This window comes from Tachypleus tridentatus, chromosome 3 (assembly GCF_004210375.1).
Source record: "Tachypleus tridentatus isolate NWPU-2018 chromosome 3, ASM421037v1, whole genome shotgun sequence".
Lineage (NCBI taxonomy): Eukaryota > Metazoa > Arthropoda > Merostomata > Xiphosura > Limulidae > Tachypleus > Tachypleus tridentatus.
In genome coordinates this window covers 69,177,509-69,204,891 of record NC_134827.1, presented here as the reverse complement: position 1 = coordinate 69,204,891, position 27,383 = coordinate 69,177,509, and the positions used below count along the sequence as shown (strand labels likewise).

Here is a 27,383-nt window from a genome sequence, read left to right as displayed (position 1 = left end):
CATGCCAGTGGCATATAAGTGCGGATTTCGATTTTTTATTAGCAGTATTAATATTAATTTGGATAACGTGAACCACCATGGATCCTCTCATCCGTAATCGGCACGCTAAGCACACGGCCACACCCGTTCTGTGTAGAACGCGAGTAAGTTTAGCAAAAAGAAAACTTAATTCGCCTTTGATACACATCTGTAGTATTTGGTTTGCAGTAAAGACAAGCTTTCATGTATCAACGAAAAATAAAAATAAAGGAAATCAAAAAACAAGTTATCTAAAAATAAACCAAAAACTTGTTAGTTCTACACTAGAGGACGTTCGCTGAAAGTAAGAAATAGTCTGAATTAAATATCACTCTCTTTTGGGTTTATATATATATATATCATTTTTTTACGTAGAGGTACGAACAACGTTTCGACCTTCTTCGGTCATCGTCAGGTTCGCAAAGAAAGAAAGAGGTAACTGACCAGGAGCTGAAGGGGTTGTGTAACTGAGTGTCGGAATGTGGAGGGCGTGCTTAGATGTTTGAATATATAATTTTATATTATTTATTTTATTATTATTATTTATCGTATTATTTTTAATATAGGTATAAAGGTGTTCTTTTGTATTTGTTTATTTTGGGCTTGAGTTGTATAAGTAAGGCTTCTTTAATTTTGCGTTTGTTTATGTTTCTTTCTTTATTTAATATTTGAGTGGTTTCTATGGTTATGTTGTGTTTATTTGACTTGCAGTGTTCGAAAACGTGTGAAGGTGACTTTTTATGTTCTTTGAATTTAGTTTCCATTTTACTACTTGTTTCTCCAATATAGAAGCCGTGGCGGTTATTACATTTATATGCAAAAACGGCTCGTTTGGGTTGATAAAATATTTTACATAGAAGAGCGAACAACCCAAACGAGCCGTTTTTGCATATAAATTTCTCAACAAGTGGGTTTCTCGACATCACCGGTTATTACATTGTATTTTATAAAAAAAATTTGGTGTGGTGTTTGTCAGTGTAGTCTTTACATAGTATAGACCTCAGTTTTGTGCCTGGTTTTTGAATAAAGTTGGTATTAACTGGAATGTCATATTTTGTTACTAGTTTTTGAGGTATATTTACTTTTATTACTTGATTTTACTTTAGGTCTAGGTGTGTGCATATAATATTTTCTCGACATCACTGATAAATATCACTCTCCGTCTACAGGTGGCGTTCTAAGCTCGAAGGGAAAGAGAACTGATGTATTTACATAGCTTGATAACTTTCTTATTTTAAACTAAATAAATTACAGGTTTGTGAATTTGTTACTTTAAGTATTAAATCGAGAACTATCAATTTGCATAGTCAATAAAAATTAACGTAGAAAAACAACTATTTTCTAGAATTTTTATACCACATGTTTCAAATGTGAAAGAAAGGAGTATAACACGTAAGGGTTTCTTTGTTTTTGATATGAAGTTCTATCGTAGTCAACGAGACTGAAACGGTCGTACTGTCGAGTGGTTTCTTGTACTTTTCATCATACCGGTAATAAAACTGAGCAGTGAAAGTTTTCATGATTTAGGTGATTGATAATAAAATTGTGGTGAGATATTAATTTGTAACTTTTGCGAAAACGTCGAATGAGTGAAATAAAGCATACTATTTTTATACTATAGGCCTAATCAAACGGAATGTCAGGTGATCGTACAGCAGGACCTTCCGAAGCAAGTACTAGCGGAGGCCGCGGACGTAGCTCGGGTTCGTCATCTAGTCAAGACCGTGAAAAGGAGCCTAAACCAAATCCTAAAATGTCTAAAGCTCTCAGCACTAGTGTTAAAAGGTAAAAATTAAAAGTTTCCCATTTTGTTTTGGGAATTCAAGTGGTACTTCAGTAATTGAAAAGTGAATAAAAATTTCAGGCTAGATTCATAGGATGGAACATTGGAATGGATAATTAATAGTAATACAGGAGTGTTTATTAACTAATTAAGAGCTTTTAAAGTTCCACTTTCTTTTTTCAAGTTTTAAGGAAAGGGGAGGTAAGATTCTTACCAATACCCTAATTTAATATCCAAAAGACGAGCTAGGCCCCAGTTAAGACAGAATTTTAATTTTTAAAAGGTGAAGGACTTATGGAATGACCAAATGTGGGTAGTAATGGAAGGCAGCAGTGCTCAGGAGTTGAAATCTCAACAAGGAAACAATAATTTCCTGAAAATAAAGGATGAGTTCATTGAGTATGGATGTACAAGGGCAGCCTTGAATTTTAAGGACCAAATAGGTTCTTACAGTCCACATTACTGGGTTTTGTGTTGTACTTGATATTATTATTACCTAGTTTACTGAACTGTGCTCTGAATATGACTGAACAGATGTTTTTTATAGTATCAGGAATTATTTCTCAGCCCTACTAAAACATAATTTAAGTCAGTAAAGAAACCCATGTTTTCAGAAGCTGAGATCATACTTTTGAAATAAAGTCTGTCATTTAGAAGTTTAACATTAGCACTTTATCTTAAGATGTTACTAAAAAACAGAGTCTGACTTATGACTGAGACTGAAGGAAACTAGAAATGTTAAACACTGGTCTATTTTCAAGTTTTATTTCCTTGGAATACTTTAAACTAAAGCTAGCCCAGAAAGTGTAGGACTAAAGAGAGAACTAAGGAAATTAGGTTTGAAAACAAATCTCTTAAAGATATAGTTGAAGCATGATTTAATCTGTATAATTTTATTTTTAATCCAACTTGTGCTACAATACCAGTAGATATTTATACATTATTGTTTTCATTAAACTATGAGTTATTGAACTGTATCCCAAGTAAAATTGTGGCATAATTGAATTGTATATTAATTATTTTACTTGTATATCAGCATGCATAGTTTAACACTTAACCAAAGTGCTATGCACTTTTTCAGTTAATTGAATAATCAATGGCTCTTTATAAAATCATATCATCCATACCACAGCCAATGGCATCTAAAGTTTTATATCAGGTAATGCCCCTTAAAGATGGTAGTAGAAAAAAAAGAATGGCTAAAGTCTCTGTTTTTCCTTTGTAAAGTTATGTGAATTGTAGTAGATACTTTGTCAAAGGTTTGTTTTGAAGTTTAAATAGCTTGTAATTTTCTGTTTTAAACAGTTATAAGCTTTAACAAAAGGAATACTAATTAATGTACAAGATTGTACTGAATTCTTGTACTACAGGTCAGAACTGTGTGAGAGACATCATTCAGGTTGTAAAAGTGATACGTTGTATGAAAATCAATGTTTTTTTTATAAAATTACTTTTTTTGTCACCCAGTTTTAAACTGTTCAAAATAAATACTGTGAAGAGATACAGTGCAGTAGTAGAAGCTACTGTTCTACTTTTTGTTATATAAACTAATTTGATAAGTTTCAACCAGATTGTGTACATCAGATTAGAGGTTTTCAATGGACTGTTTTCAAAAAAGGAAAAATATGTTATTTTTTGTTAACTGTTATGTAATAGGATCCAAAAAGAACTAGCAGAAATCACTTTGGATCCACCTCCTAATTGCAGGTAAGAATTACTTATTTTTCACAAGTTAAAAATACTTTATATTTTTCTACTTTTGTTAAACTTATAACCTGGTGATAATTTTAGATCTGTTAATTTAATATAAGTGGTGTAAAGGGTTTGTTTCTGATATAAGATGCCTTGCAAGGTTGTTTAACAAAATTTTAAATTTTATTGCATGGTCAACATAGTTTGTGTAGTTGAGGCTCAAGGTGTGGATTGATATATCTGGATTTTCAGAAAACAGTTGAAAAGTTGCCTCAGAAATGGCTTGTAAAATAAAAAATATCTACAGGTGTAGGGAATAAATTAACTAATTGGATAGAAGAGTGGCAAAATGGAAGAAAGCAGAGGGTCATTGGAAATGGCATTCAGTCTTAGGATGTTTTCTGTTTTTGATTTACATCAATGATATATATGAAAGAACAACCAATGAATTACTTAAATTTGTAGATGATGTTGAGGTCTTGTGTGATGCTGACTGTGAAAAGGATGCTATAAATATATAAAAGGATTTAGATCATTTATTGAATTTGGCAAATAAATGGTAGATGAGTTTTAATTATATAATAAATGCAGGATATTACATGTACGTTATCATAATTTGAATTATGCATATAATTTTAATGAAAATAACCTTAACAGCATTATCAAAGAAAGGGAACTTGGCATAATAGTTGATCAGTCTCTCAAGCTATTCAGTGTGCAGTTGTTAGTGGTAGGGCAAATAGGATTTTAAATTGTACTTACGAGTCTAAAGAGGTTATAATTTCATTGTATAGGTCACTGTTTTAATTATGTTTGGAGTATTGTGTTTGTTCTTGACCTGTTAACTTTAGGGATGATATTGAATTGATGAAAAGGGTTCAGAAGAGGGTTACTAGAATGATACCTGGGATGGAAAGTAGAGCACTGTGGTGCACAATTTTTTTTTATTTGAATCAAGTTACTGTGCATGTATAGATTATAGGGTATATAGGCTAAATTAATTTTAACTGAAATAGAAAATGGTTTCTTTATTTACACAGAATGCTTCTACATAATTAGTGATGAGTATAAAAGTAAATCTTTTGGGAACAAAAGATGAAGTATGTCTTCCTAAAAACAAGAAATGTACATATGGAAGAAGAATGGTACAAAAATGTTCTTACGAGGAAATGGGTTCTAGTACACAGACTAAATAAAAAGTTAAATTATAAGGTTTACTGGAAGTGATGTAGATTCAAAAATTCCAAATCAGAACCCCCTCTAATGAAATCAATCTTAAAGCTTTGCAGGGCTTAATTGAAAGATTGTCATATGAGGATAGGTTAAGATATCTGAAATTTTCTCTTTAAAAAAAACAGGGGATCTGAAAGAGATGTTTAAGATTGATTTATTAAGAGAATTGATAATCCCATTTTATTTCACATTTAACCCTGTTGATACACATGGGCCACGAGTTTGGTCATTATGACCAACTGTGTAACCATAAAACTTTAATACCGTAATTATGAAAGTACTGAGTTTATCTTCCATAAATGTGGCAAGGCCAAGTTTTCAATAAACGATACAAGTAGTTTGACTAAAGGTGACTCTGTGAATTTACAAATTCTTTACTGTCTTTCTGAATGAGAGGTGATTTTTGTGCATAGGATAAGAGTATTTCTTTTCATCTTACTTTTCATATTTTATTTGAATAACCTCTAGAATATCCTAAATAAATATCAAGTTTTCTTTTTTTTAAATTGTAATTTATATTTTCTCTAACCAAACACTAGCTGTAGAGAATTCATTAATGTACAATAAAATGAAAAACATAATTAAAATAAAAAATTTGTTTTGTTTTTTTTATCTGGAATGACCACAAATTGTAACAACCACTTACAATTATTGATTGTAAAACTTTATAATAGTTTGTATACTTAATTTTTTTGAAAGTCTTCAGTTAATCAGTTTGAAAGTCTTCAGGACAGTTGATATACTTAATTAGTTTGAAATTCTTCAAAACAGTTGGTATACTTAGCCAGTTTGAAGGTTTTTCAAACTCTTGAAAGCAGGAGTAGCCAAATGACACACTATTAGTATATTCTGACAACCTCTAAATTGAGCAGTTTCTATATGTAGTTTTTAAATTTACATAAGGGACTTTTAAGATGACACCGACATAAAAGTGTCATGTACTACAAATTGATTATTCTACATTAAACCAATTAAAAAGTGGAACCAAATGTCTTAAGTAAACAAAAAACAATATAGAAGATATTGATCTTTTTTTATAAGCCTACCTATGTATGTGTTTGGTGGTGAATAGGGGTAAGTAGAAAATGTTGAAAGATATTTCTCTCAACCTTGATTTCACTGTGTGCAAGAAATTTTGATTCTGATAAAGAGTAAACAACTATTATAGCTGTAATGACTGTCCAGTTTTAGGCTGTTATTATTATTATTATTTATATCTAATGCAAGATTGATACACTTGTGATTGTTTTTAAGTGCAAAGCTACACATTGGACTATCTGCACTGTGTTTACCACAAACCCCAATGTTTAACATTTTAAGTTCTCAAGCTTTAGATTGTTTTACATAAAAACAGGTTTTATTTCACCTGATGCAGCAGTAAGTCCACAGATTTACGATGCTAAAATCAGGTGTTCGATTCCCCTCAGTGGACTCAGCAGATAGTCCAATGTGGCTTTGCTATTAAAAAACAAAACACACATACCAGGTAAACCTGATGTAATGTGGATAAAATAAAGTTTTACTACGTACAACCAATTATTTATTTTTCTTACTTTATGTTTTGATGATGTTTTAATGTGTGTATGAGCATGTAAGCCTGGAGCTTCACATGGCAAAAGTAGTATGAGTTATGTGCTGAAAGTAATTTTAAAATAAAAACTGTTAGGTAATTTCTACACATGATCTACTCATGTTGGTGTGTTTCTGAAAAAAAAATTTTGAAGGCCATTTTCATGCAGATGCTTCTACAGAATGTAACACATGAAATTAAATAGTTAAACTGTGTTTGTTTCAGATTTGTAGAGGTTATACAGTCACATGACCAAACTAAACAAAGCAACAATTTGCAGCTGTATTGGATATAAATATGGCCTGTGCTACACAGTCATGTAATTCTTCATTTTTCTTTAACTTACAAGCAAATTAGACAATATATGCAAGTTCAAGATATGGAGAAAAGTGCAAAAAGCCAGTCAGCAATGACAATCTCATTAGATTCCAGCAAAGTAGTCAACATTTTAAATGTAAGCCTCAAGTTAGGTCTACAAATGAACATTAAAGTCATATGGGTTGAGAATATAGGTATTGTAAATTACTTAACCTTAAGTAACCAATTTTTAGTGACTAGTCCTGTTGTTTACGTTCCATTAGTGATAAATTTACAATCTAAGTATACTACCTCATGCTGTGTTGCATTTTAAATCCTCCTTTCTTGTAAGACCACTTTCTTCAGTGCACATTACACAAATAAGCCTGAATTTTAAGACCACCTGTCTTGACAAGCCATATTTCTTAAAAAACTATTATTGTCCACTGGACTCTTACATCTAACACTGCTTGAAGCACCAAATATTTACAAGCTACAGATTTTATCAAGATCTGTACAATATAACTGACAAGTTGCATTGTATATACAAGTAGTACTAATCAGGTATAAAATGGGAACTGCATAGTCTTTGATACAATGGTGGTTTCCAAGCCTTGTCAATGTTATTTGGGTCTGCATGTTTTACTGCAGCAGTTCATTTAACTCTACATACTGGATCTTTTAGAAACTTACAAAATGATAATTCCAGAATCTGTATTTTTATTCGTACAGTTAACTGATGTATAGCTATTTGTCATTTCAAATATTTGATCCCAAATTGCAATTCCAACAGCTACCTTGGGATTACTATTATTACCTCTATTTCGTTCAAAATGAAGGTGTTTACTTTTTGGGTTGGTGGTATTGTATGCGTAACATTATGTGCACAGGGTCTTTACAGAAACATCTTGTAGATTTTTATCCCCCTGACCACTAAAGTTTAGGGAAATGTCTTTTTGTTCATTTGTGGATGAAAAGTTTAAAGGTCGAGGTAACATTTTCAAAAAGTAGAAATTTGGTTCCTATACAAAAGGGAACTTAACCAAAAGATACTCTCACAAAAACATAACATACTTATCAACACACCACAAAAAAAACTAATGGATTGGGGAGACAGAATCAGTTATTGTAATTTAAGGTTAGATATAATTTTTTGAGGTGGTTACAAACTTGCTTTGACATTCATGTGATGGCCAACAGTAAAGAGTTGATGTAGTAATTTAGTTATTTAACATTATACTTTGTGAAGGATGAATTTTACTGGAGTATAATTACTTCAAGTGTTAATTATATGGGAAGTTTTTGCAATATATACTTGGAGTTTTTTCCCCAGTGTTTCATTGGTAAATCTGTGGGCTTATAAAGTTAAAATTCTGGTTTTTAAACCTGTTGTGGGAAGAGAACAGATAACCCATTGTGTAGCATAGTGCTTAACAACAACCAAACAAAATATTTCTGGATTGGATATAAATAATTGTATATGTCAATACAAACCGTACCAGTGTACCTGAGTTTTGAATTCTAAGAATATTACAATATTTTACAATAGATTGCTTTTAATGTGTAAAAAGATTTTAGTTGAAAAAAATATATTTTATGAAAATGCCTTTAGTTTTGAAACCTTCATTTATCTTCCAAGACAAATATAGCCTGAAACATGCAAGTAAAAAATTAGTCCAGTTAAAAATAGGGGTTATAAGTTAATAATTAAGATCAGAGCTAGATGTGTAATTAAATTATTCCAATGTTTTTTGTTACTTGAGTAATATTATTTGCACTAAGCTAGGTTAGAAATACTCGAGACTGATTTTCTTGTTGAAGTGTACTTAATTTTTAGTCAGTATAGAGTATTCTCTTTCATTACTTATGGCCTGTTAGTTAGGGCAGTTGACTCCAACTGCAGCTCAGGAGAAGTCTTGTCACAAAAAATGCTAGCTCTTTCAGTTGTGATAGTGTTATAATGTAATGATCAATTTCACTATTCATTAGATAAAAGTAATACTTGATGACAAGAAACCCACTTGAAATGTAAATGTATCTCAGAACAGTGGGTGTGGGTATTAACACTTTTATTGATAAGCAGAGAACAACGTTTCAACCTTCCTAGGTTAATTTGAAGATGACCTAAGAAGATCAAAACATTGTTCTGTACTTTATTTTAATTAAAGTTTTGATACCCATACCAGCCATCATGAGAATGCAAAATCCTTACTTTCTTGATTGGCATTCTAGTATATAGACACATTTTAACTTGTTCTACATGTTACTATAAATATTTGATTGTGCTTAATCTCTAAATTATATCAGTTTCAACTTCTTTTTGATTTCTGTTGTTTCTCCCCATTTGTTTTAGAAGTGTTTCCATTTTCTGAATTATTATATGTTTGTATGAATTTGAATTTAATATGTAGGTGATGAAATTCCCACAGTGGTTCTGACATGTGTCCTCAGGTTTCAGGGTTGGCAATATCTATTTGTGAAGCACAGGCTTAGTTTTTGGAAAGTTCATGTCTTACCTTCAGCCAACAATTTCTTCCTTTCACTTTATGATTTTTTTGTGAAATATAACTACTGTGTTGAAATTACTTTCTACAGCACTTTTAAGTTTTATTAATCATAAGTACTTTCTCTAAATATGTTTAGTTTTCTCTTTTTGGCTACACTTTATGACAGTTCTGTGCATTCTATCTGAGGGTTTCTGCCTTCAGTTCTGCTCCCCGTCTATCCACTTCCCTCTTATTAGTAATCATACTTTGTCCATTCTTTTTGTTCAGCTCATTTGTAAACTACTACACAAAGGAAATATTGATTGGGTAGTTTTACAACTATTTATTTGTTGTATCCAAAAACACTGGAGATTGTAGAACCCCTATAGATCTGCCCCAGCTGCATACTTATCTGGAGACACCTTACTTCACCATGGAGTCCTACCCCACTTTGATATTTTTTCTTTGAGACTTTCGATTACAAAGTTTGATGTGATAGATACCTCTCTTCATATTCCATTTGTCCCAATGTCACATTGTTTTGCTCACATTAGGTCTTAGCACCTTGTGTCTTATTGAGTGGTAAGCTCTTTTGCATGCCCTCTTCACTCACTGGGGCTTTGGACACCATTACATGGATGACTGGCGAGTGCTCATTTCTTCCTATGTCTGGTAACTTACACCTGCTTGCTTCTTTGAGAAACTGTTCAGATGAGGTTTATCAACAAGTTGAAGTCCTTTACTGCCTCCACAAAATATCTTATTCATTTGGAGGTTCTCTTCAATTCCAATCTCAGTCAGGCCCAGCCTTCTCCATTTAGCTCTAGGATAAAGAATTGGTAGTCATATAGGCCATATTCTCTCTTTCCTTCACTGATCAAGAGGTTCTATCTCTTTTGAGAATGTGGGCTTCTTTGGAAGTTCTCATTCCCATGTGTCAGGCACACATGCATTACCTTTAATGGATACTTCTCGACCACTTTAACTGGCACACTGCTTTAGGCCTATTCATGTACAATTTCTGGTCCTTTACCCTTAGCCTCATACTTTTATATATCTAATTATCAGACATCTTACTATGACTAACCATCACCATGTCCCATGTTAACACTTGCTACATGTGGACGATTTATGCACTGTTTGTTGACAACAGGCTGATTCTGTATTACCTGGCTTGATGCCCTCCTATTACATTCTACATTATATGTATTACAATGTTTATTACTGGGTGAAGAGCATAAATGTTTCAGAAGTAGTGCTATATCTCACAGGTGTGTCTTTTCTAATTATGGTAAACATGTTCTTTTAAGGCAGTTGCTTTATGCTTGATTGAATACTGTTGTGCCTTCACTGGCTCCTCCACTTTTGCAGTGTGGGATTCTAGCTTTGGGTGAGGGGAGGTAGTACTGTTTTGGAAGTAAACATTTTCTTACACTGAAAATATATTTCCAGTAGGTACTTACCTCCTGCCACCCACTTCCCACCCTTTGTACCCATAGATATGCCACTTTTTTTAGTTTGTACCTGCCAGTTCTTGAAAGTGAGGATTGTCCTTGAATACTAGAAGGAGCTACCTGTGCTGTTATAGATGGTATAGTATGATTGGTGGAGGATAGTCACATGATCAGCACGTTCTGAAATGGCATGAAAGTAAAGGAGTATAAAAAACTGGTGTTTTGTTAGCAATAAAATCTTAGCAAGGTTCAGTTAGCTCTGGGTGAGATGAGGTACCTTTCAGAAATACATTTTCAGTGTAATTAAATGTTAATTTTAAAAGTATGTTTTATTGGATGCATAGCAAACTGCAATGAAAATCAGGTGAAATAATGTAAAACAAGTTTTACAGACATGTAAAAAAGTTGAAAAAAAACATTACAAGTTGATAAAAGGATCATTTTTATGTGACTGAGGATCATGGCCAATCTACAAAACCAGAAATAGCCAACTCCCCATATAACCTCTTCCAAATAATTTCTTGGGATACTGTTTTATCTATTAAGACAAATTAAGTAGATTTTCTATAGTGTTTTGTGCAAATGTTAAAACACTTGTGTTACTCTGATTTTTATGTGTTATAATGTTGATATGATGTGACTAACATCATGGTGTTTTTCAATTTATGCAACAGTAACTCTCTGGGTCACATTCAAATAGCACTATTCCTCATGAAGAACTTGTTTTAATTCTGTGTTAGTTGGTGACATATTAATGTTTTTTAAACCTATAGCATTGAAAGAAAACTACTGAAATCAATGTAAAATTGGTAATGAGGACCCTGAGGATTTTGTTTAGCTATAGAATTAAAAGAAGCATACAATAATACATTAACATATATCCTGAGGTTTGTCTTTAGCTGTAGAGTTTTAAAAAAGTATACAATATTCAAGAAGCATATTTTATGAGATTTATGTTGAGCTATGGACTTAAAAGAACCAAGAGATTTCTTGAGGTAAATGTGTAAACTTTATTTTCGTGTGTCAAGTGGTATTTCTGTCTGCCCATTAAACTCTAGTCATTGACTCTTTTCTTCATAATTTTTCTTGCTGATATTGATCCATTTCATAAGCCTTGGAACTTTGAATAAAAATCCATTACTTTACATACATAAGAAAATGGTAGTATATACAAGAGGTGGTGATGGATGTAGTTATAAGATTATATTTTAATTCAATAGAGTTTACCAGATTTCTTATTCAGCTTACTAGAGCAAAGTTTATGAAAATTTGTTTGTTGGTGGTGATATGAATAACAATGTGTTTTTTATTTCATGATAGTTTGTTCTCTACCTAAACTTGTAGGTACTTTTTACTTTATTTCAGTGCTGGTCCTAAGGGAGATAGCTTGTATGAGTGGGTATCCACTATTCTGGGTCCACCAGGTTCTGTCTATGAAGGGGGAGTTTTCTTTCTAGATATCCACTTCTCCCCAGAGTATCCCTTCAAACCTCCAAAAGTAAGATCCATCTTTCAAAGAGAGTTTGATTCTCAAAGGAAAAGTATATCCTAAATTATTTATGAATGTAAATATTTTAATTTGATTCATATACATACCTTTTTTTTTTTCAGAAATTAATTTGCTATGTGTCTCATGTGCATGTTGTATTATTGGGAATATTGATGGTATACATAAACAAATAAATAATTCTCTATTCATTGTTACCTCTACACCAAAGTTTTATATTGTTGATACTACTACCCTTCATAGCAAACTTATGTTGTATACATATTTAATTCTCTATGGTCAAGTTTTTTGTTTCAAATTTCAAGGTATTGCATATGTATGCTAAACAATTAACAAACAAGTAGCATTATTTTGCAGCACTTCAAATAATGCTGAGTCATTAATTTACAATAACTTTTGATATTAGCTATTTTCATCCAGTGCTGCCCCCTGTATGTAAATGTTCTTTATACATGTTGCAAACCTTTTGCTCCCGTCTTATTAGAATTAAATGATTCCAACATATTTCTTATGCAAATCATCTAGCATCAATTCTCCACCAATAGGAGAGAGAGTGGAATATTCATATTATGCATGCGACTTCCCTTCATATGCTTCTAACAAGCTAACACTTCTCATTTGGAAACACTTGTGCTCTGACTTGTTCCTTTGTTTCAAACATCATGTTCAGCTTTAGAATATTTGTGGTTTTATTGAAATTACTTCTAAGTTTATTCAGACTGTTTCTTTAATTTAATCTCAGTTTATTACAGTCATATCATGATTACTAATTTTGATTTTTGATTGATTCTTCTTAATTATGAATTCTGAAGTTCATTTTACCACTTTGGGGGTCCCATCTACAACTAGCACTAAGTCACAGGCCTCAGGTGTGGGCAACCTGACAGGAGATATATCAGCATTTTTTTGCAGGGAGATTGGATGATACATGGGTCAACCTTTATCTCTGAACCAACTCACCCCATTTCCTTCCAAACATATTGAGCCTTTTCAGGCTGACAAGGACTTGGAGTGTCTGATTTCACCTCCTGCTTTTGCCATGCCTTCCAATGCCCCTTCTGAGGATTCAGTTCAGCCCATTACAATCATTTCGAATTTAATTTCTAAGTTATGTTGTGTTTTATCCTCTGTACCCTCTTTCCTATGAACTGTGTCCTTCCATACTATGTGGCCAATCTTCACATCCTTATTAAGTTTTTCCTTCCTCCCCAGATATTCAGGTACTTGCTGACCATTTTGTCACACAATTAAATAACAGGATTAGTATACCTCACCCCAATGAGCTTTGGATCAGTTTACTCTTGCAGATCATTGTGTAGACTGACCTTTTTTACTCCAACAATTGTTAGGTTCTGTTTCACCTGTTTGGAGAGTGGTACCCAAATCTCCTAGAACTTTGACCCATACCCAATTTCCTACCTTAATCTTACCTTCACAGCTCTTTTTGGTATCTCTGCCATTCATCTCCTCTTTTCTTTGGCTCAAATTTTGCATTCATGGTTTCTCTATTGTTAGGACCTTTTAGGTTATAATGTGACATTAACTTGAGCTCATTTACTAATGTCTTGTCCTTGGGAGTTATGTATGGCCATTTTTGCATTGTTAAATATTCAACACAATCTCTGAGTCCTTGGAGTTGCATTAGTACAACAACAGTCTACCATTTTTAATTTTGTTATTTGTGTATCTCAGTTGGAGCCCAATATGGCACTTTTTCCAGTTTCCTAATCCTTACCTGTTTTTTTTTTTATTCCTCCCTCTTTGCCAACTCAACTGTGGTTTTCACAGTTACACCAACTGCACCTTTTCCCTTCAATACCCCTTCTTTGTCACTCTTACTCACTTGTTCTATGTCCCGCTACTTACATCTCTCATCTTTATGCCTAGCTTTTATTCAGTCCTTTGTTAGGAGATCAGTTTTTTCTTTTGGTTTGTTCCATATGCTCTTCTTTTATGGAGGAGTATCAGTGTAACTGGAAGGTGTCCCACTATTTGTCTGCTACCCCAAGATTCCCCATTGACTCTTACTGCAGCTTGCATGGCTGATTTTCTCACATGGCTTTTCAACTGGGGATCTTCTGTCTCTTCAGTCTTGGCTTATTGAGCTGCATTATCCCATATTTTTCATTTTTCTTGATACTATTGGGTTTTTGCTTCCTCTCTTCATACCATGTTTATGCATTCCTTTTGGATTTGACATCCTCTCCAGGTATTCTAGACTTCTGAACTGCAATATTAATATGGTCCTCCATACTTTACCTCTATTTGAACCTATTTCCTTTCTCTTTTTTTAGCCAGTGGACGTCAGAAATTTGATTTCTTTGCTACTAATTTTTCACATAAGCTTTACCATCACATATGCTTTCTCCTTTACCGTTCCTTCTTTCCAAAGACCTTGGTAGTTCAGGAAGGTACCTCCTTTGTGCATATTTCCATTCTTTCTGTTTCTCATCTCTATCCTATTATTGATCTAGACAGACTTTTATATCCAGTCCATACTCCTCTGTTATATTGCTTGCACAGCTTCCTTCCCTGGTACCCATTCCCAACTCTTTATCCCTCAGCATTCTTCCTCTATTTATTATTTCTCATCTCCTAACCTCATCAATTGGGTTTGACATTTGATTCAATTGACTTATTCCTCTTTCTCTTCTTCTCACCGACACTTGTATAGGGTATCTTCTCATCAGATTTGACACCTCACCTTTTCCCTATCTTCTTTTGTTTGTCAATCATTGGAGGAAATCCTACAGTCGTGTATATGGATAGCATTTGATATGTTCCATTCTCATTATTTACACCATATTGTGGTTTCTTCTTTATCAGGTTTTTGTCCTTCACCTGTGGCCATTCTTTAAGCTTCAGTGTGGCTTTGACTTGGTAAGTCTATATCCATACTCTTCTTCATTTCAGGATCCCTTGCTTTATTTATTCTTCATATAGGTTCCAGGTATTCATCAGTTAGAAATCCATACTGTACTGCCATGTTGACTTGCACTTAAACTTCCATGGCTTTGCAGTGCTCACTATTGAGATGGGGTGTTCCACAAGATAGCTTGTAGATGAATAACCTTGTGACTTAATTGCTTCATAAACTTGCTTTTTTCATACTGTGTAATACCCATAGACTGCATGGGTAAAGCAGAATCAGATAGATGCCCATCCCTGATATGCCTCGTATTGAATACATCAGTACAGTCTGCTTTTCAGAATAGGGTTTTGTGGTCACCCATTGTACTGTCTCAGGTGATGCCATTCCTACAGACTCTACAATGCATTATCATCCTTTTCTTATAGTGGAGTATGGAAGTCCTTACCATTTTCCAATTCCAAGCTACCAAGGTGGTTGACTTTGGCAATAATTGTTCAATGCAGAGTAGGGGAGTGGTGTTCTGTGGGTGTAGAATGACAGTGTACATTATACAATCACAAAGGAGTGAGATGTCATTGTATCTCAGAACAGCCAGTATGGGTATTAACACTTCCCAAAAGATAATGAACTTGAAAGATCGAAACGTTTTTCTCTGCTTATCAATAAAAGTGTTAATGCCCATACCAGTTGTTCTGAGATACATTTTTACTTCAAGTGGGTTTCTCGTCATCAAGAAAGACGTCATTGAAATTCGCCCCTTCAATTGGAAGCCCTCATTCTGTGTGGATGTCAGTACTGTGTGGGGCTGGGTTTTAGACATAAAGAGAACCAATCAACATAAGTTCTCACACCTGTTTACAACTGTCTGTATTCTTCCTTTGATCACACTCCTTCTGTGTTGTGGGTCACAGTGGAGAAAAGGAAGATTGTTCTAGTTCTGCCCATTTTGCTATCCCTTTTTGCATCTTTATACTGAGGATGTTATTGCTTTTTGGAGGGTTCTGGTCAGTTTCACTGTTGGGGGAATTGATTTCTATTATCTAGACATCCTTTTGATTCCAGATATCGGGTCCATGGATTGATAAATGTATCATATGTGTCATTTTCAGGAATTGCAGCAGTTCTGTTCTATCCAGTTTATTGAACTGTGAAGGTGAAAACTGTATGATCCTCATTGTACCGCCACTTGGATGCAGTTTACTTTGAGTACTGTCCATCACACCTTGCACACTAGACATTGGGGCATATCCACTGATTTACTTACTTTTATAGTATGTTGGATTTAGTTACACATGCAGTCCATGGTTGGGATCACTATCCTTCCACAGTGCTCTTCCACTTGGATGTGCTTCTCTATTTTTCCACCCTTATCTCCTACACATTTTCCTTTTCCATATGGGCAAAAAGTATATCTGGTTCAGAAGTGGTGCAGTTCCCCTCGTCAGATCTTTGGATTTGACTCTCTCTTATTTCCAAGGGAATCCTTTGGATGCTTTTGGGGGTTACTTCTGAACCAGTTTTATACCCTATTGAATGTGAAATTCTAGCTAATATTGTGAGGAGAGTAGGTGCTGTATTGAAAGTTATAATTTTTCCCATACTGAACATGTATTTTCACCCTTCCCCACTTCCTTTCAGTGCTCGCATCTTCTACCAAACTTTGAAGTGATAGATTTTTGGTAGAGGTGTGTGGAGGGAGTCACATGAATATGCTACTTTTTTGGTGGAGAAGTGACACATAAAAGAAATGTTAAAATAATTTTATTTCAAAAGGGAAAGCAAAAGGCTTGTGGTGTGCTTAAAGAAAATAGTTTGTATAATGATAGCAGCACTGAACAAAAATAGCTAATCTTGTGAGAGGATGGGAGTACCTATTGAAAGTACACTTTCAGTATAGGAAAATTATAACTTTAGTGTAAGTTTCACGTGGACACTGAAGTGTAATAATCTTTTAAAACTAGTTTGCTAAACCTTTATTATGTTTTAAACTTATTTACTCAAAAACTTTACATTGCTATTGAAAGCTATTGTTGAAATTGATATTACCAGGCATTTATTTCACCCACTCTTTTAATTAACATAAGTGAAAAATGCTAGTCACTGCTACTACCATAAATAAATATATCAGAATAAAGAAAAGTATGTCAGCACCTTTAGTTATTGGTGATTAAAATTTATGACAAATAATATTAAGTATAGATCTTGCAAAATGAAACAGAACAAAGAGGAAAGGTTTGAGAATTTGCAGAGTAGTTTCATGGAAGAAGTTAATGTTATACCACTGAAAAAGGCATTAAAGTGTAATTTCCAGTTAGAGTTGTAGAAGTTATCACAAGTCTTTCACATATAAAAAAAATCCTAATTTTTTAGTGAATTATTTTTAATAAATTAAATAAAGATTTGTCCATGGATGTATTGAGTATTTGTTTTAAATAGTCCATGTGCAAAGTGATTTTTATAATCAGATTAAAAAAATACATTCTTCAACTCAAAAATCTCAAATTTAATTTGTGTAATCTCCTAAATCATCCTAAATATATTTCAGATATTTGTTTTTAATAAAACTGTATGTTATCTGTTTTCTCCACCCTATTTATCATAACCAACACACACAAAAAGAAACAAAAAACAAATAGAAATAAATACAAAATATGCCTTTCAGAATGACTTCAAATTGTAACTTGAAAGTACATTTATTTTTCCTAAGTAGCTTTAAGCTTGTTACAGTATACATCTATTTATAATAAAATTGTAGTTTTATTACACTTTGAATCTGTCTAACTAGTATCCATGTCATTATAAGCTGTAAGTTACTCAGTGAACATGAAACTCATGTTAAGCTATCAAATTATATTACAAGCTTACCCACATGAGCATGTGCATACCTCATGAAACATTTTCTTTACATTATTTATTTTACCTTATCTACTGTTAACTAAAAAAAATGTTTTTACATTTTAGTTAATTCTATAATAATAAATAAAGAATAAACATGAAAAACAAGAAATAAAGTACTTACTCTTGTCAATGACACTTAACCCTACTTTTTTATAGTATTGGTAGTAATGCACTAAATAATTTCTATTTAATTAAATAATGTACCAAAGAACATAGACTAATAACAAGCAAAAAGTACACAATTCTCCCTGACCCTCAAAATTTTTCTGGCTTTCTAACTATGTGACAAAAACTGTTACAAATTCATCCAAGTTAGTCCTGAGCTTTCCTACAGGAACAAAACTCGTATTCTGAATGAAATTGATGATTATCTGTTCAGAACGCAATGTTATACAATATGTCATTTAATAGATGAAAACCCTGGCTTTCTATTGGTTACAGATGATATATAATTAAATTTAAGAGAGAACTATTAAGGCTATAAAAAGTATGATTTATCTGAGCAACTGTAACTTTATAGTGAGTAATTTACATTTAATTTTATACTTTTTGAAGGGGTGGTGGATAAAATAAAGAAGAGATGTCTAGAGAAAATGTGTCACGTGTCACACTAGTGAAAATTCAGGATTTTTTAATATATATTGCATTATATAATTAAGAACCTAAGACGTATGCTATTAAAATATAGATTATAAACTAAAATTATATGCTATACTAATTTGTATAATGTAAAGGAAAAGCAGTTTAATAAAATTTTGAATATAAGACCTTGTGTCATGCAATAAAGTATACCTGTAGCAATCAGACTGAGTTATGGGTAACATGGTACTTGATTTTTGTTGGTTTTTTGCCTGTTCAGATTGTTAAAAAGTGTGTACAATATACATTAATACAAATGTGCTATTTATGTTTTCAGTATAGTATAAAAGCATATGAGTGTGACATTATAAGCAAGTGTGTGTACTTGCATGAGTTGTCGATATTCATAAGACTGGCATGTCGCTATGCAAAATGGTGCAGTGGTGGAAAATTATACGTTGATTCAAAGGATTGGTACAATTGATTCATAGAAACAAAACCAATATATTTAGACTGAAGTATTTGATCACAAAAACTTTTATGAATGGAAAGTGACCAGATACACAGTCTAAAGTTAGTTATCTTGCTTCTTAGGCATAACATATAACTTAAAAACAGATTACATTTGAGTCAAAATGGCAGCATATGAACTATATAACACATACAGGTAGTTCTCGATTTACACAATAGTTACATTCCTAGAATTGGTCACGTAAATCAAACGCTACTTCTCATAAAGTATACACAATGCATGCAATCCCAGTGAGAATGCCATTAGTCAAGCCTTAATACACTGCAGGAGTGCTGCCTATGCTCATGTAGTCAACATCAATTAATAGGCTGGTTACTTCTCTTGTTGTGAAGTTTATTAACCAGGGTAAGAAAACAATTGATTCAAATGGGACTCTTACTCAATTCCCATAATTCCATATAAGTCATTCAAAATTAATGAATCATTTGTGAATGGCACATGTCTACAAAACACTGTATGTCAGTATTAATGGTGCTTACAACATGCATAATTTAATATAACTGAAACTTTTAAGTGTTAGGCTTAAACCTTCAGTGTTCATTAAGTCTGACATACATAAACAGACAGTATAGGCTTGTAATTTTTAATGTGAATTAACTCTCCAGTGTATGATATCACTTATGGTTATAGGGTAAACCTTGGCAAACATACAGTGCATTGTAAGTTATGTTCAAAGAACTTGGACACTAGCAACATGGACGAGGTGACACTTAACAGTCACATGGAAGACAAGAGTTCATTAAAAACAAATGCTATGGAATTCTCTAGTATGTTCAGTGCTGTGGTGTGCTGAATTATGGATCTAACTTGTTTGGTAAACTTTATTTGATATTCTAGACTATTTGTTCATGAAGATGAATCTGCTTTGTTACACGAATTAGTAGGTACATTTCTCAAAAAAACTAATTCTCGATCATCTTTGTTTTCTGGGAAATTCCTCACTGAATCTTGTAAATATAAAGTGATTTCATCCTGTGTATTTACTTTATCCAATCATTACTAATTGATTGTGGTAAATGAAAAATTTGTTAGTATTCAATATAGTGTTTTGCAAACATGCACACCAACATGTTTTTACACACATTTTGAAATGTAAGTTATCTATCACATGACTAGTTTCTATCATCAAGCTGTTTGTGAATAACTATTCCTTTTTTAAAAATAAGTCTACATAAGTTTTATTAATATCACCATATCACAAGTTAAAACACTACTTTTAAAAACTTACGACTTAAAAGCTTTTTGTAGTTAGTAACTTTCATATATAAACTATCATCACTACTTAATCATAGCCTAAGAATTAAGTTTAATCTAAACCTGAGACATTGTTTTATGAACTACAGGTAACATAGGTAACCTTGAATCTTTGTGACTTTTTTCAGGTGACCTTCCGAACCAGGATCTACCACTGCAACATCAACAGCCAGGGTATCATATGTCTAGATATTTTAAAAGATAATTGGAGCCCTGCCTTAACAATTTCTAAGGTTCTTCTTTCTATATGCTCACTATTAACAGACTGTAATCCAGGTAAGGAATTGTTTAGAGGTTGATACAAGCTTTGTTTGTTCCTATATGTTTCTGTGTGTGCATGTGTAATATGTATGTGTCAGGAACATAACAGATATTAAAGGCTGTAACTAAGTGACTGAATGCTTTAAGAATAAAGTCACAGATCTAATGAAGAACAAGCAAAATGTACAGAGATTAGAGTGAACTAAAAGTAAGCATGACACTTCTTATGAGGTAAACAAAAGTCAGTTTTTTTATATTAGATTACTGGCAGAATTCCATTATGTGAAACAACTGCTCCAACCTGCTTTCTGTATTCCATGAGATGACCATATTTATAATAAATGGGAACTTGGTGACTTTTGACTATTGTTCTGTACCAACTGATCGTCAAGTTAAGGGACATCTCTTTTGACTTATGACTAACAATGTGCTGCATATAAACTTTCTTAGCCAATGATCCTCAAACATTTTAAGCTCACATACTAATTTTTTGTTCAGTTTTATATATATATATATATAATTACAAACCTAGGCAAAAATAAAATAAAAATTCTTAGTAACAAATTTCATATTTTCAACACTTACCCATTAATGTGAGGGATATTTTTGTTTGCTCCTCTGCGTAAAAAATTTTTTCAACCCAAACGAGCTGTTTTTACATATAAAATACTGGTGAGTTCATACAAATAGAGAGTGAGTCCATTAGAGAGGAGACTAGCATGTATGTATGTATGTACAAGAAAAACTCGGGGCGTATTACAAATTTCATGTTGACATTAGCTCCATGTACTACAGTGGTACACATACCACAATTTGAGAATCACTGTTATAGGCTATACAATATCTGAAAAAAATCTGTCAAAACTCATAAACTTAGTAACTGTCATTATTATTTGATAAGCCCATATAATAATTGCTCTTTGTGGCTACCAGAAGCATTGTGGCTTGGGTTTGTAAGAGTTGTTATTGTTTGATAAGCACATACAATAATTGTTCTTTGTGGCTATCAAAAGCATTGTGACATACATGTCAAAAGCTTTTTAGTAGACGTTACGGGTCACCACTAAAACTATTAGGCTTCTGTGTGGAAGTGCACAAATGGATTTTTGTGCATGTTTTGCAACTCCACCTTATTGTTTATTTTCTTATTGTTTTTGTAATGCTTCAAATGTCACTGTCATTTGTACTCACTGTTTTCACATACCACTTTTTTTTATTTCACTGTTCATGGAATAAGTGTTCTTTGAAACATTGTTCACCAATAAATAAAACATTTTTTTTTATGTTATGACATTGTTTCACCAAACAAAATTTGTTAAAAATCCTCCCACAAAATTCTTTTTGTCTCTTTTTTTCACAAAATGGTTGTGTTTTGTATTTGGTGGACTACAAATTTAATTAAGACCACTTTATCTGGGCAAATGCAATGAAATTATTAGTGTGCTGGTGAGAGGATGGCACTTGATGAATCTTTGAATTATTTGAACTTTTTTCAGTTCCATAGATAGTGAACAGACCTTTTAATAAAGCCCTAGTTTTGGAGTCAGAGGTAAATTTTATTTCCTTAAAGAGTAACTAAAAAGAAGAGAATGTTCTAATGAAATATGTAAAACAGCAAAGAGGCGACTGGTGACATGCTATATTGACCCTCATCACTTTGAAGAAATCAAAATCCAGTCTGCACAAAGAAATGGTAAAAATGTTTCTAGGCTGGTAAAAGCTCATCAATAAAGATTATAACAGAAACATGTTAGTTTTGTTGTATTGTTTTCCGAAGTGAAAGAGAAATGTTTTTTCCCCACAAAGGGCCAGAATGATACATATCAGAAAAGGGAAACTTATACAGAATATGAAGAAGGTTAGGGAAAAAAATGGAAAAACAACCAGCAATTATGGAATGTAAAAAACCTGAAAGCCAGCCATTATCATTCATTTTCTTAAACTCACATAAATTTATTGCCTCTACAACATGTGAAGGCAACCCATTTCAAAGGCCTGTTAGAAAAATGAAACTTAGTTGAAGATGACTCCTCCTTTGCCAAAATTTATATATGTGTCCCCTAATCCTGATGCTCTTCCATTAAGTATGAAAAAAGATAATGCAACACCACTATCAATTCCCTTTACATTCTATAAACACCTCAGTCAGATCCCCTCCACTAATTTGTTTTCTCTTGACAAAAAAAATTGAGAGATTTCAACTTGTCCTCATATAACAACCTCTTCATCCCAGGACCATTCTAGTAACTTTTCTATTAATCCTTTTCAACAATTCAATGTCTTACCTAATGTCAGGAGCCCAAGACTGAACACACTATTCCAAATGCAGCCAGATTAGTGGCTTATGCAATGAAATTATAACTCTTTAAAGTTGTATTCAATATTTCTGTAGATCCAACCTAAAATCCTATTTGCCCTACCACTAATAACAGCACACTGCTTGGATGGCTTTCGAGACTGATCAACTGTTACACCAAGATTCCTTTCTCCAAAACACTGTTAAGATTATTCCCATCCAAATTATACTTATAATTCAAATTATGGTAACCCTCATGTATTTTCTTGGATTTATTGTGATTAAAACTCATCTGCCTTTTATTTGCTCAACTCACAAGGATTTTTTTATTTATTTTTTACATTTTTTCTACCATATCATTCACTCGATTTATCATCATCAGTGTATAATGCAATGAAATAATTAAAATTAGGATATAAAAAAATACATACCTTTTATTCATTTTTCATAAAATATCTTTAAAGACTTTTTATTTATTGAATTTATAATTTCAGGGTGTGTCCCCCACATATGGTTAATTTTTAATGTTTCATTTTCCTTTCTTGTCCTTTACCATTCACAATGTTCCCATCAGAATCACATGTGTTTAAGAGACATAGGGTTTTTAATTATAGAATATCATGGAGGATAATTAGTTGTTGTTTTACTTGACAGCAAGATTTTTCTACTTGTTCTTTTTGCAGACTAAAACATAACTTTTTGTTGATCTTTTAATAAGAACATGTCATCTTAATTTCATGTATTTTAATTTTGTAATCGTTTGTCGAAACATTTTCTGACCTCATTTTTTGAGTTGATTGTTACGTTATTTTCAGCTGATCCACTGGTAGGTAGCATTGCTACTCAGTACCTCCAACACAGAGAAGAACATGATAGGATTGCCAGGTTGTGGACAAAACGTTATGCAACGTAAAGATTTCCAGATTTTATAGGGTTTTGTTTTTTTTTCTAAATGAACCAGTAGTGCCACTTTCCTCATTGTCATTGAACTTCCTATGGCCCATGAAACAACAGTTTCAGTGTACTCATCCAAGTGGAACTTGTGATCAGTGCTCTCTCTTTGTTGTTATCATTGTAACCCATTTTTCCAGAATAGGTAATATATATACATATATGTCCATTGTAATTAGGGTGTGTAATTGCTCTGATTACATCCTAAGTAAGAATGATACTCATCTGGTAATTTGATCCTCCAAGATTTATTTTATCTGCATCTTGTGTTTACCTGGCTTATGAACAAAAACAAATAAAGTGAGTCAGCCTACAAGAATATAGAATGTTAAAATTCTCATTTTGCTTACCAGACAACTACTCTGTTTTTATGTGATCACACATCAACCTTGTGTTAGCACTAAATAAAAAAATTAGAGAAGACACCAGAAAGTTAACAAACAAGTCCCAAAATGATGTTTTAGTTTTTTAAAAAACTGTAAAGGAAGAACGTGGAATTGTATTATTTGTATTGGTAAGCTTGTAGCTTTGGAAAATTCCAAATTTTGACATTTGTATTTAAAAAAGAAAAAAGAAAGAGCTGTGTAGTTTAACAGGAGGCAAGGATTAAATTTTCAAACAGTATTTATGTACATTTATAGCAAACTGAGAAAACAATAGACAAAAACAGACAAATCACAAACCAAGAAAGCCAGTAAGTCAATCTCTTTCAACCAGTAAACTTTCACCTGAAGAAGGAAGGTCAATCTTTAGGGACATGCTCACACTGTTGAATTTCTTAAACTGCCAGTAATAAACCATGTGTTTAAGAAGTTGAATGGGAAGGTCCAAGGTTTAATTCTATAATATGCTGTTGAGCATATTCCACACTTTGTGTTATGAGTGCACTATTAAAGTGAGAATTTCACTGTTTCTTTAAGAGTAGCCATGTAGGTAGCAGGGGCTGTTCACTGCTTTTTGATCAGTAGTACTAAATTATGAATATTCATTCTAAAGACTTCTGGTATGAGTATTAAAACTGTAACTAAAATAAAGTACAGAACAATGCTGCTACCTTCTTAGGTCATCTTCAGGTTAATAGTTGCAGGCTCTGTTTGTTAACCTGAAGATGACCAAAGACGTTGTTCTGTACTTAGTTAAAGTTTTAATACCCACACCAACTGTCTTTAGAATAAATTTTTACTTCAAATGGGTTTGTTTTGATCATAAATTAGAAAGAGCTCTGCCAGAACTTTAGAATTGGTAACGTGGCTTTTAATTTAAAAGTTCTTTTGTCATATAAGATTGAAAACACCAAATTTAAGGCAAGTCTGAACAGTTTTTTGCTTTTTACTAATAAAAGTATTATATCCAGTGTTTGAAGCACAAATGGCATCAATAGGTGCTAAATATTTATTAAAATTTCTGCCTGATTGGTTGGAGTTTTCTAAGAAAACATTGCCAATTGCATAAAGTTTGACAGTTGAAAAACAATTTGTTACAGCCATAGCTTAATACAACTGTCCCAGCTCAATTTATCTAAGTAGTATTGGTGTTATAAGTTAGGCTACATAAATAATCAGCTTGGTTAAACTAAAAAAATCCTTCCTGTAAATTTTGTTTCAAACTAAATATTTGTTGTGGTTGTTGTTGATCTTCCTCTGTCATCTATAGAAAATAAATTGTTGTGTTTCTTCAGTGCTATATTTAAGCTTGATTATATTATTCTAGCATTTCTTGATGTAAAATAACACATCATCATTACCAATTTTCTTTCTAGACAAGTTGGATTGTGTGGTTAAATAATGAAATATCACATTGTTTTTATCAAATTTGTTTTTAGATGAGTTTGGTGTATTACCATTTAAATACCAAAATACTGCATCATCAATTCAAGTGAGTTGAATATTTATTTTAAATAGCAAAATACCACATTTTAATTACAGTGGTTTGTGAGAAAAATACAAAACTACAAATTTTCAGGGAAAAGGTAAATACAACTGTAGGAGAAACCTGTCTGTCTGCAGCAACACTCATGGAAGTAGGTTACTGAAAAACTATTATTACCCTGCAACAAAACTGTGTGGCCAAGAAAGATCACTTGGTTGAATTAATATTTAACTGATCTTTGTGTATGTGATATGAAATTGGAAGTGGTTAGTTAGCCTGCCTAGCAAATAGATGCCTCTCTCTAGGTAGACACTAAACTATTTGAGTGTGCATCTCTATACCTGTATTTAACTGTGTCTCATAGTACCATGGCACTGTTGAACTGTGTTCCCAGTTTATCATACCATTTTATTCAGAATTTTACCCTGATTAATAAAGCGATTTGTACTGCTTAAAACAATTAATTCAAATTCTTAGTTTGAAAACATTTTAGCAAAAATTTCTTTATCATCATAGTTGAACCACTATTAACAGCAGAGAGTTGTATATCATTTTTGTCAAAATTATATGCTACTGAAACTTGCTTTTTGATCAGTTAAAGGCTTTTCAATAAGTGTACAAGTAATACAAAGGTAAGAGTGAGGTCTTGTTTTTACACTTGTATTACATGAAAAATATGTATTTGAAAATAAACTGTAGATGTCTTCCAAACATAATAGAGTACAAAACATTAGGCTCTCATGAGTATATATTATATTATGTATGACATAAAATATGTATGTAGACTATTTGGTATGGTATACTTGGATTAGTTGCTTAAACCAACCCTTTCAACCCAACTGTTTTCTTTTTAACATTATTTTTATCTTTAAAAGTTACTGAATGGTCATAAATAAAAACAGCCATGTTGTGGTGAAATAAGTATTTGTCAAAATGTTATAAACACATTTTCTTCAGATTTTAGAATTTTTGAGTTTTGTCTGCTAAATGAGTTGATTTTAGGTTTCTTTATTAACTGTAGGGCTAATTTAGAAGTAAGCATATAATTTTTGGGATAATTTTGGACTTCATTTGTATTACATCAAAACAAAACACTATGAACATATTAAGGTTTACACTAGTGATAGGAAATGTCCCAAGATCCAACAGGCAGAAGTATTTCCAGTTCAACATAATTTTACCATAATTTCTCATTCAGCTTCGTTTTTCTATATTATTTGCATTATCCAAATTTAATATTGCCTTTAACACAACATTTTAACCTGCAGTTCTGAATTGCTTTCATGTGCCATATCGGTTTTAATTATTAATAATTTGTATTAGTGAGGTCAGTTGTCTCTGCAGCCAGTTTCCTGTAGTTCTTGGGTGAAACTGGCCTTAAATTAGCACATTTACTATAGTTGAATATAATACATTTGAACAATAGCTTTCTTTCACAACACGATTACAATTAGTGTTATGAAGACCGAATTCACATGAGTTTAGGTATACATGTTTTGTTTCTCGGTATATTTTGCTCAATTATACACACTTTGCTTCGTAATAGTGTAAATTATAAAGAATTGTTTTCTGATGGATGTAGTAAATTAGAATCAGTTCTAGTGTAGCACATACAAATATATATATAAATGACATATTGGCGATGGAAGTGTTCCCATTTTGTATAAAGTAAAATTAAAATGTTGAAAGCAGCATCTCCTTAGTAGGGTAAAATTTGTATGTTTTGCGTGTTAATTACTATGTAAATGATTGTAAATTGTGTTTGTAGAATGTCATGACCATTTTCCGAAATTGTATAGAGACAAATGAAATAAAAAGACTCGCAAAAGTA

General features: G+C 32.5%; 1 protein-coding gene across 4 annotated transcripts; it reads left to right on the top strand.

The window, feature by feature from the left end:
• The first annotated feature begins 1,126 nt into the window (after positions 1–1,126).
• On the top strand, positions 1,127–27,383 carry LOC143247084 (ubiquitin-conjugating enzyme E2-24 kDa-like). Of its 4 annotated transcripts, none has more exons than XM_076494515.1 (6): positions 1,127–1,272; positions 1,640–1,803; positions 3,458–3,508; positions 11,899–12,031; positions 20,304–20,451; positions 20,697–23,540. In XM_076494515.1, the coding sequence occupies exons 2-6, from the start codon at positions 1,655–1,657 to the stop codon at positions 20,720–20,722; spliced, it is 507 nt and encodes a 168-aa protein (XP_076350630.1). In that variant the 5' UTR covers positions 1,127–1,272; positions 1,640–1,654; the 3' UTR covers positions 20,723–23,540. The 4 variants fall into 4 exon arrangements, with proteins under 4 accessions (XP_076350630.1, XP_076350627.1, XP_076350629.1 ...); XM_076494512.1 differs by lacking the exon at positions 20,697–23,540 and adding an exon at positions 23,548–27,383 and having other exon boundaries at positions 1,128–1,272; XM_076494514.1 differs by lacking the exons at positions 1,127–1,272; positions 20,697–23,540 and adding exons at positions 1,305–1,545; positions 23,548–27,383.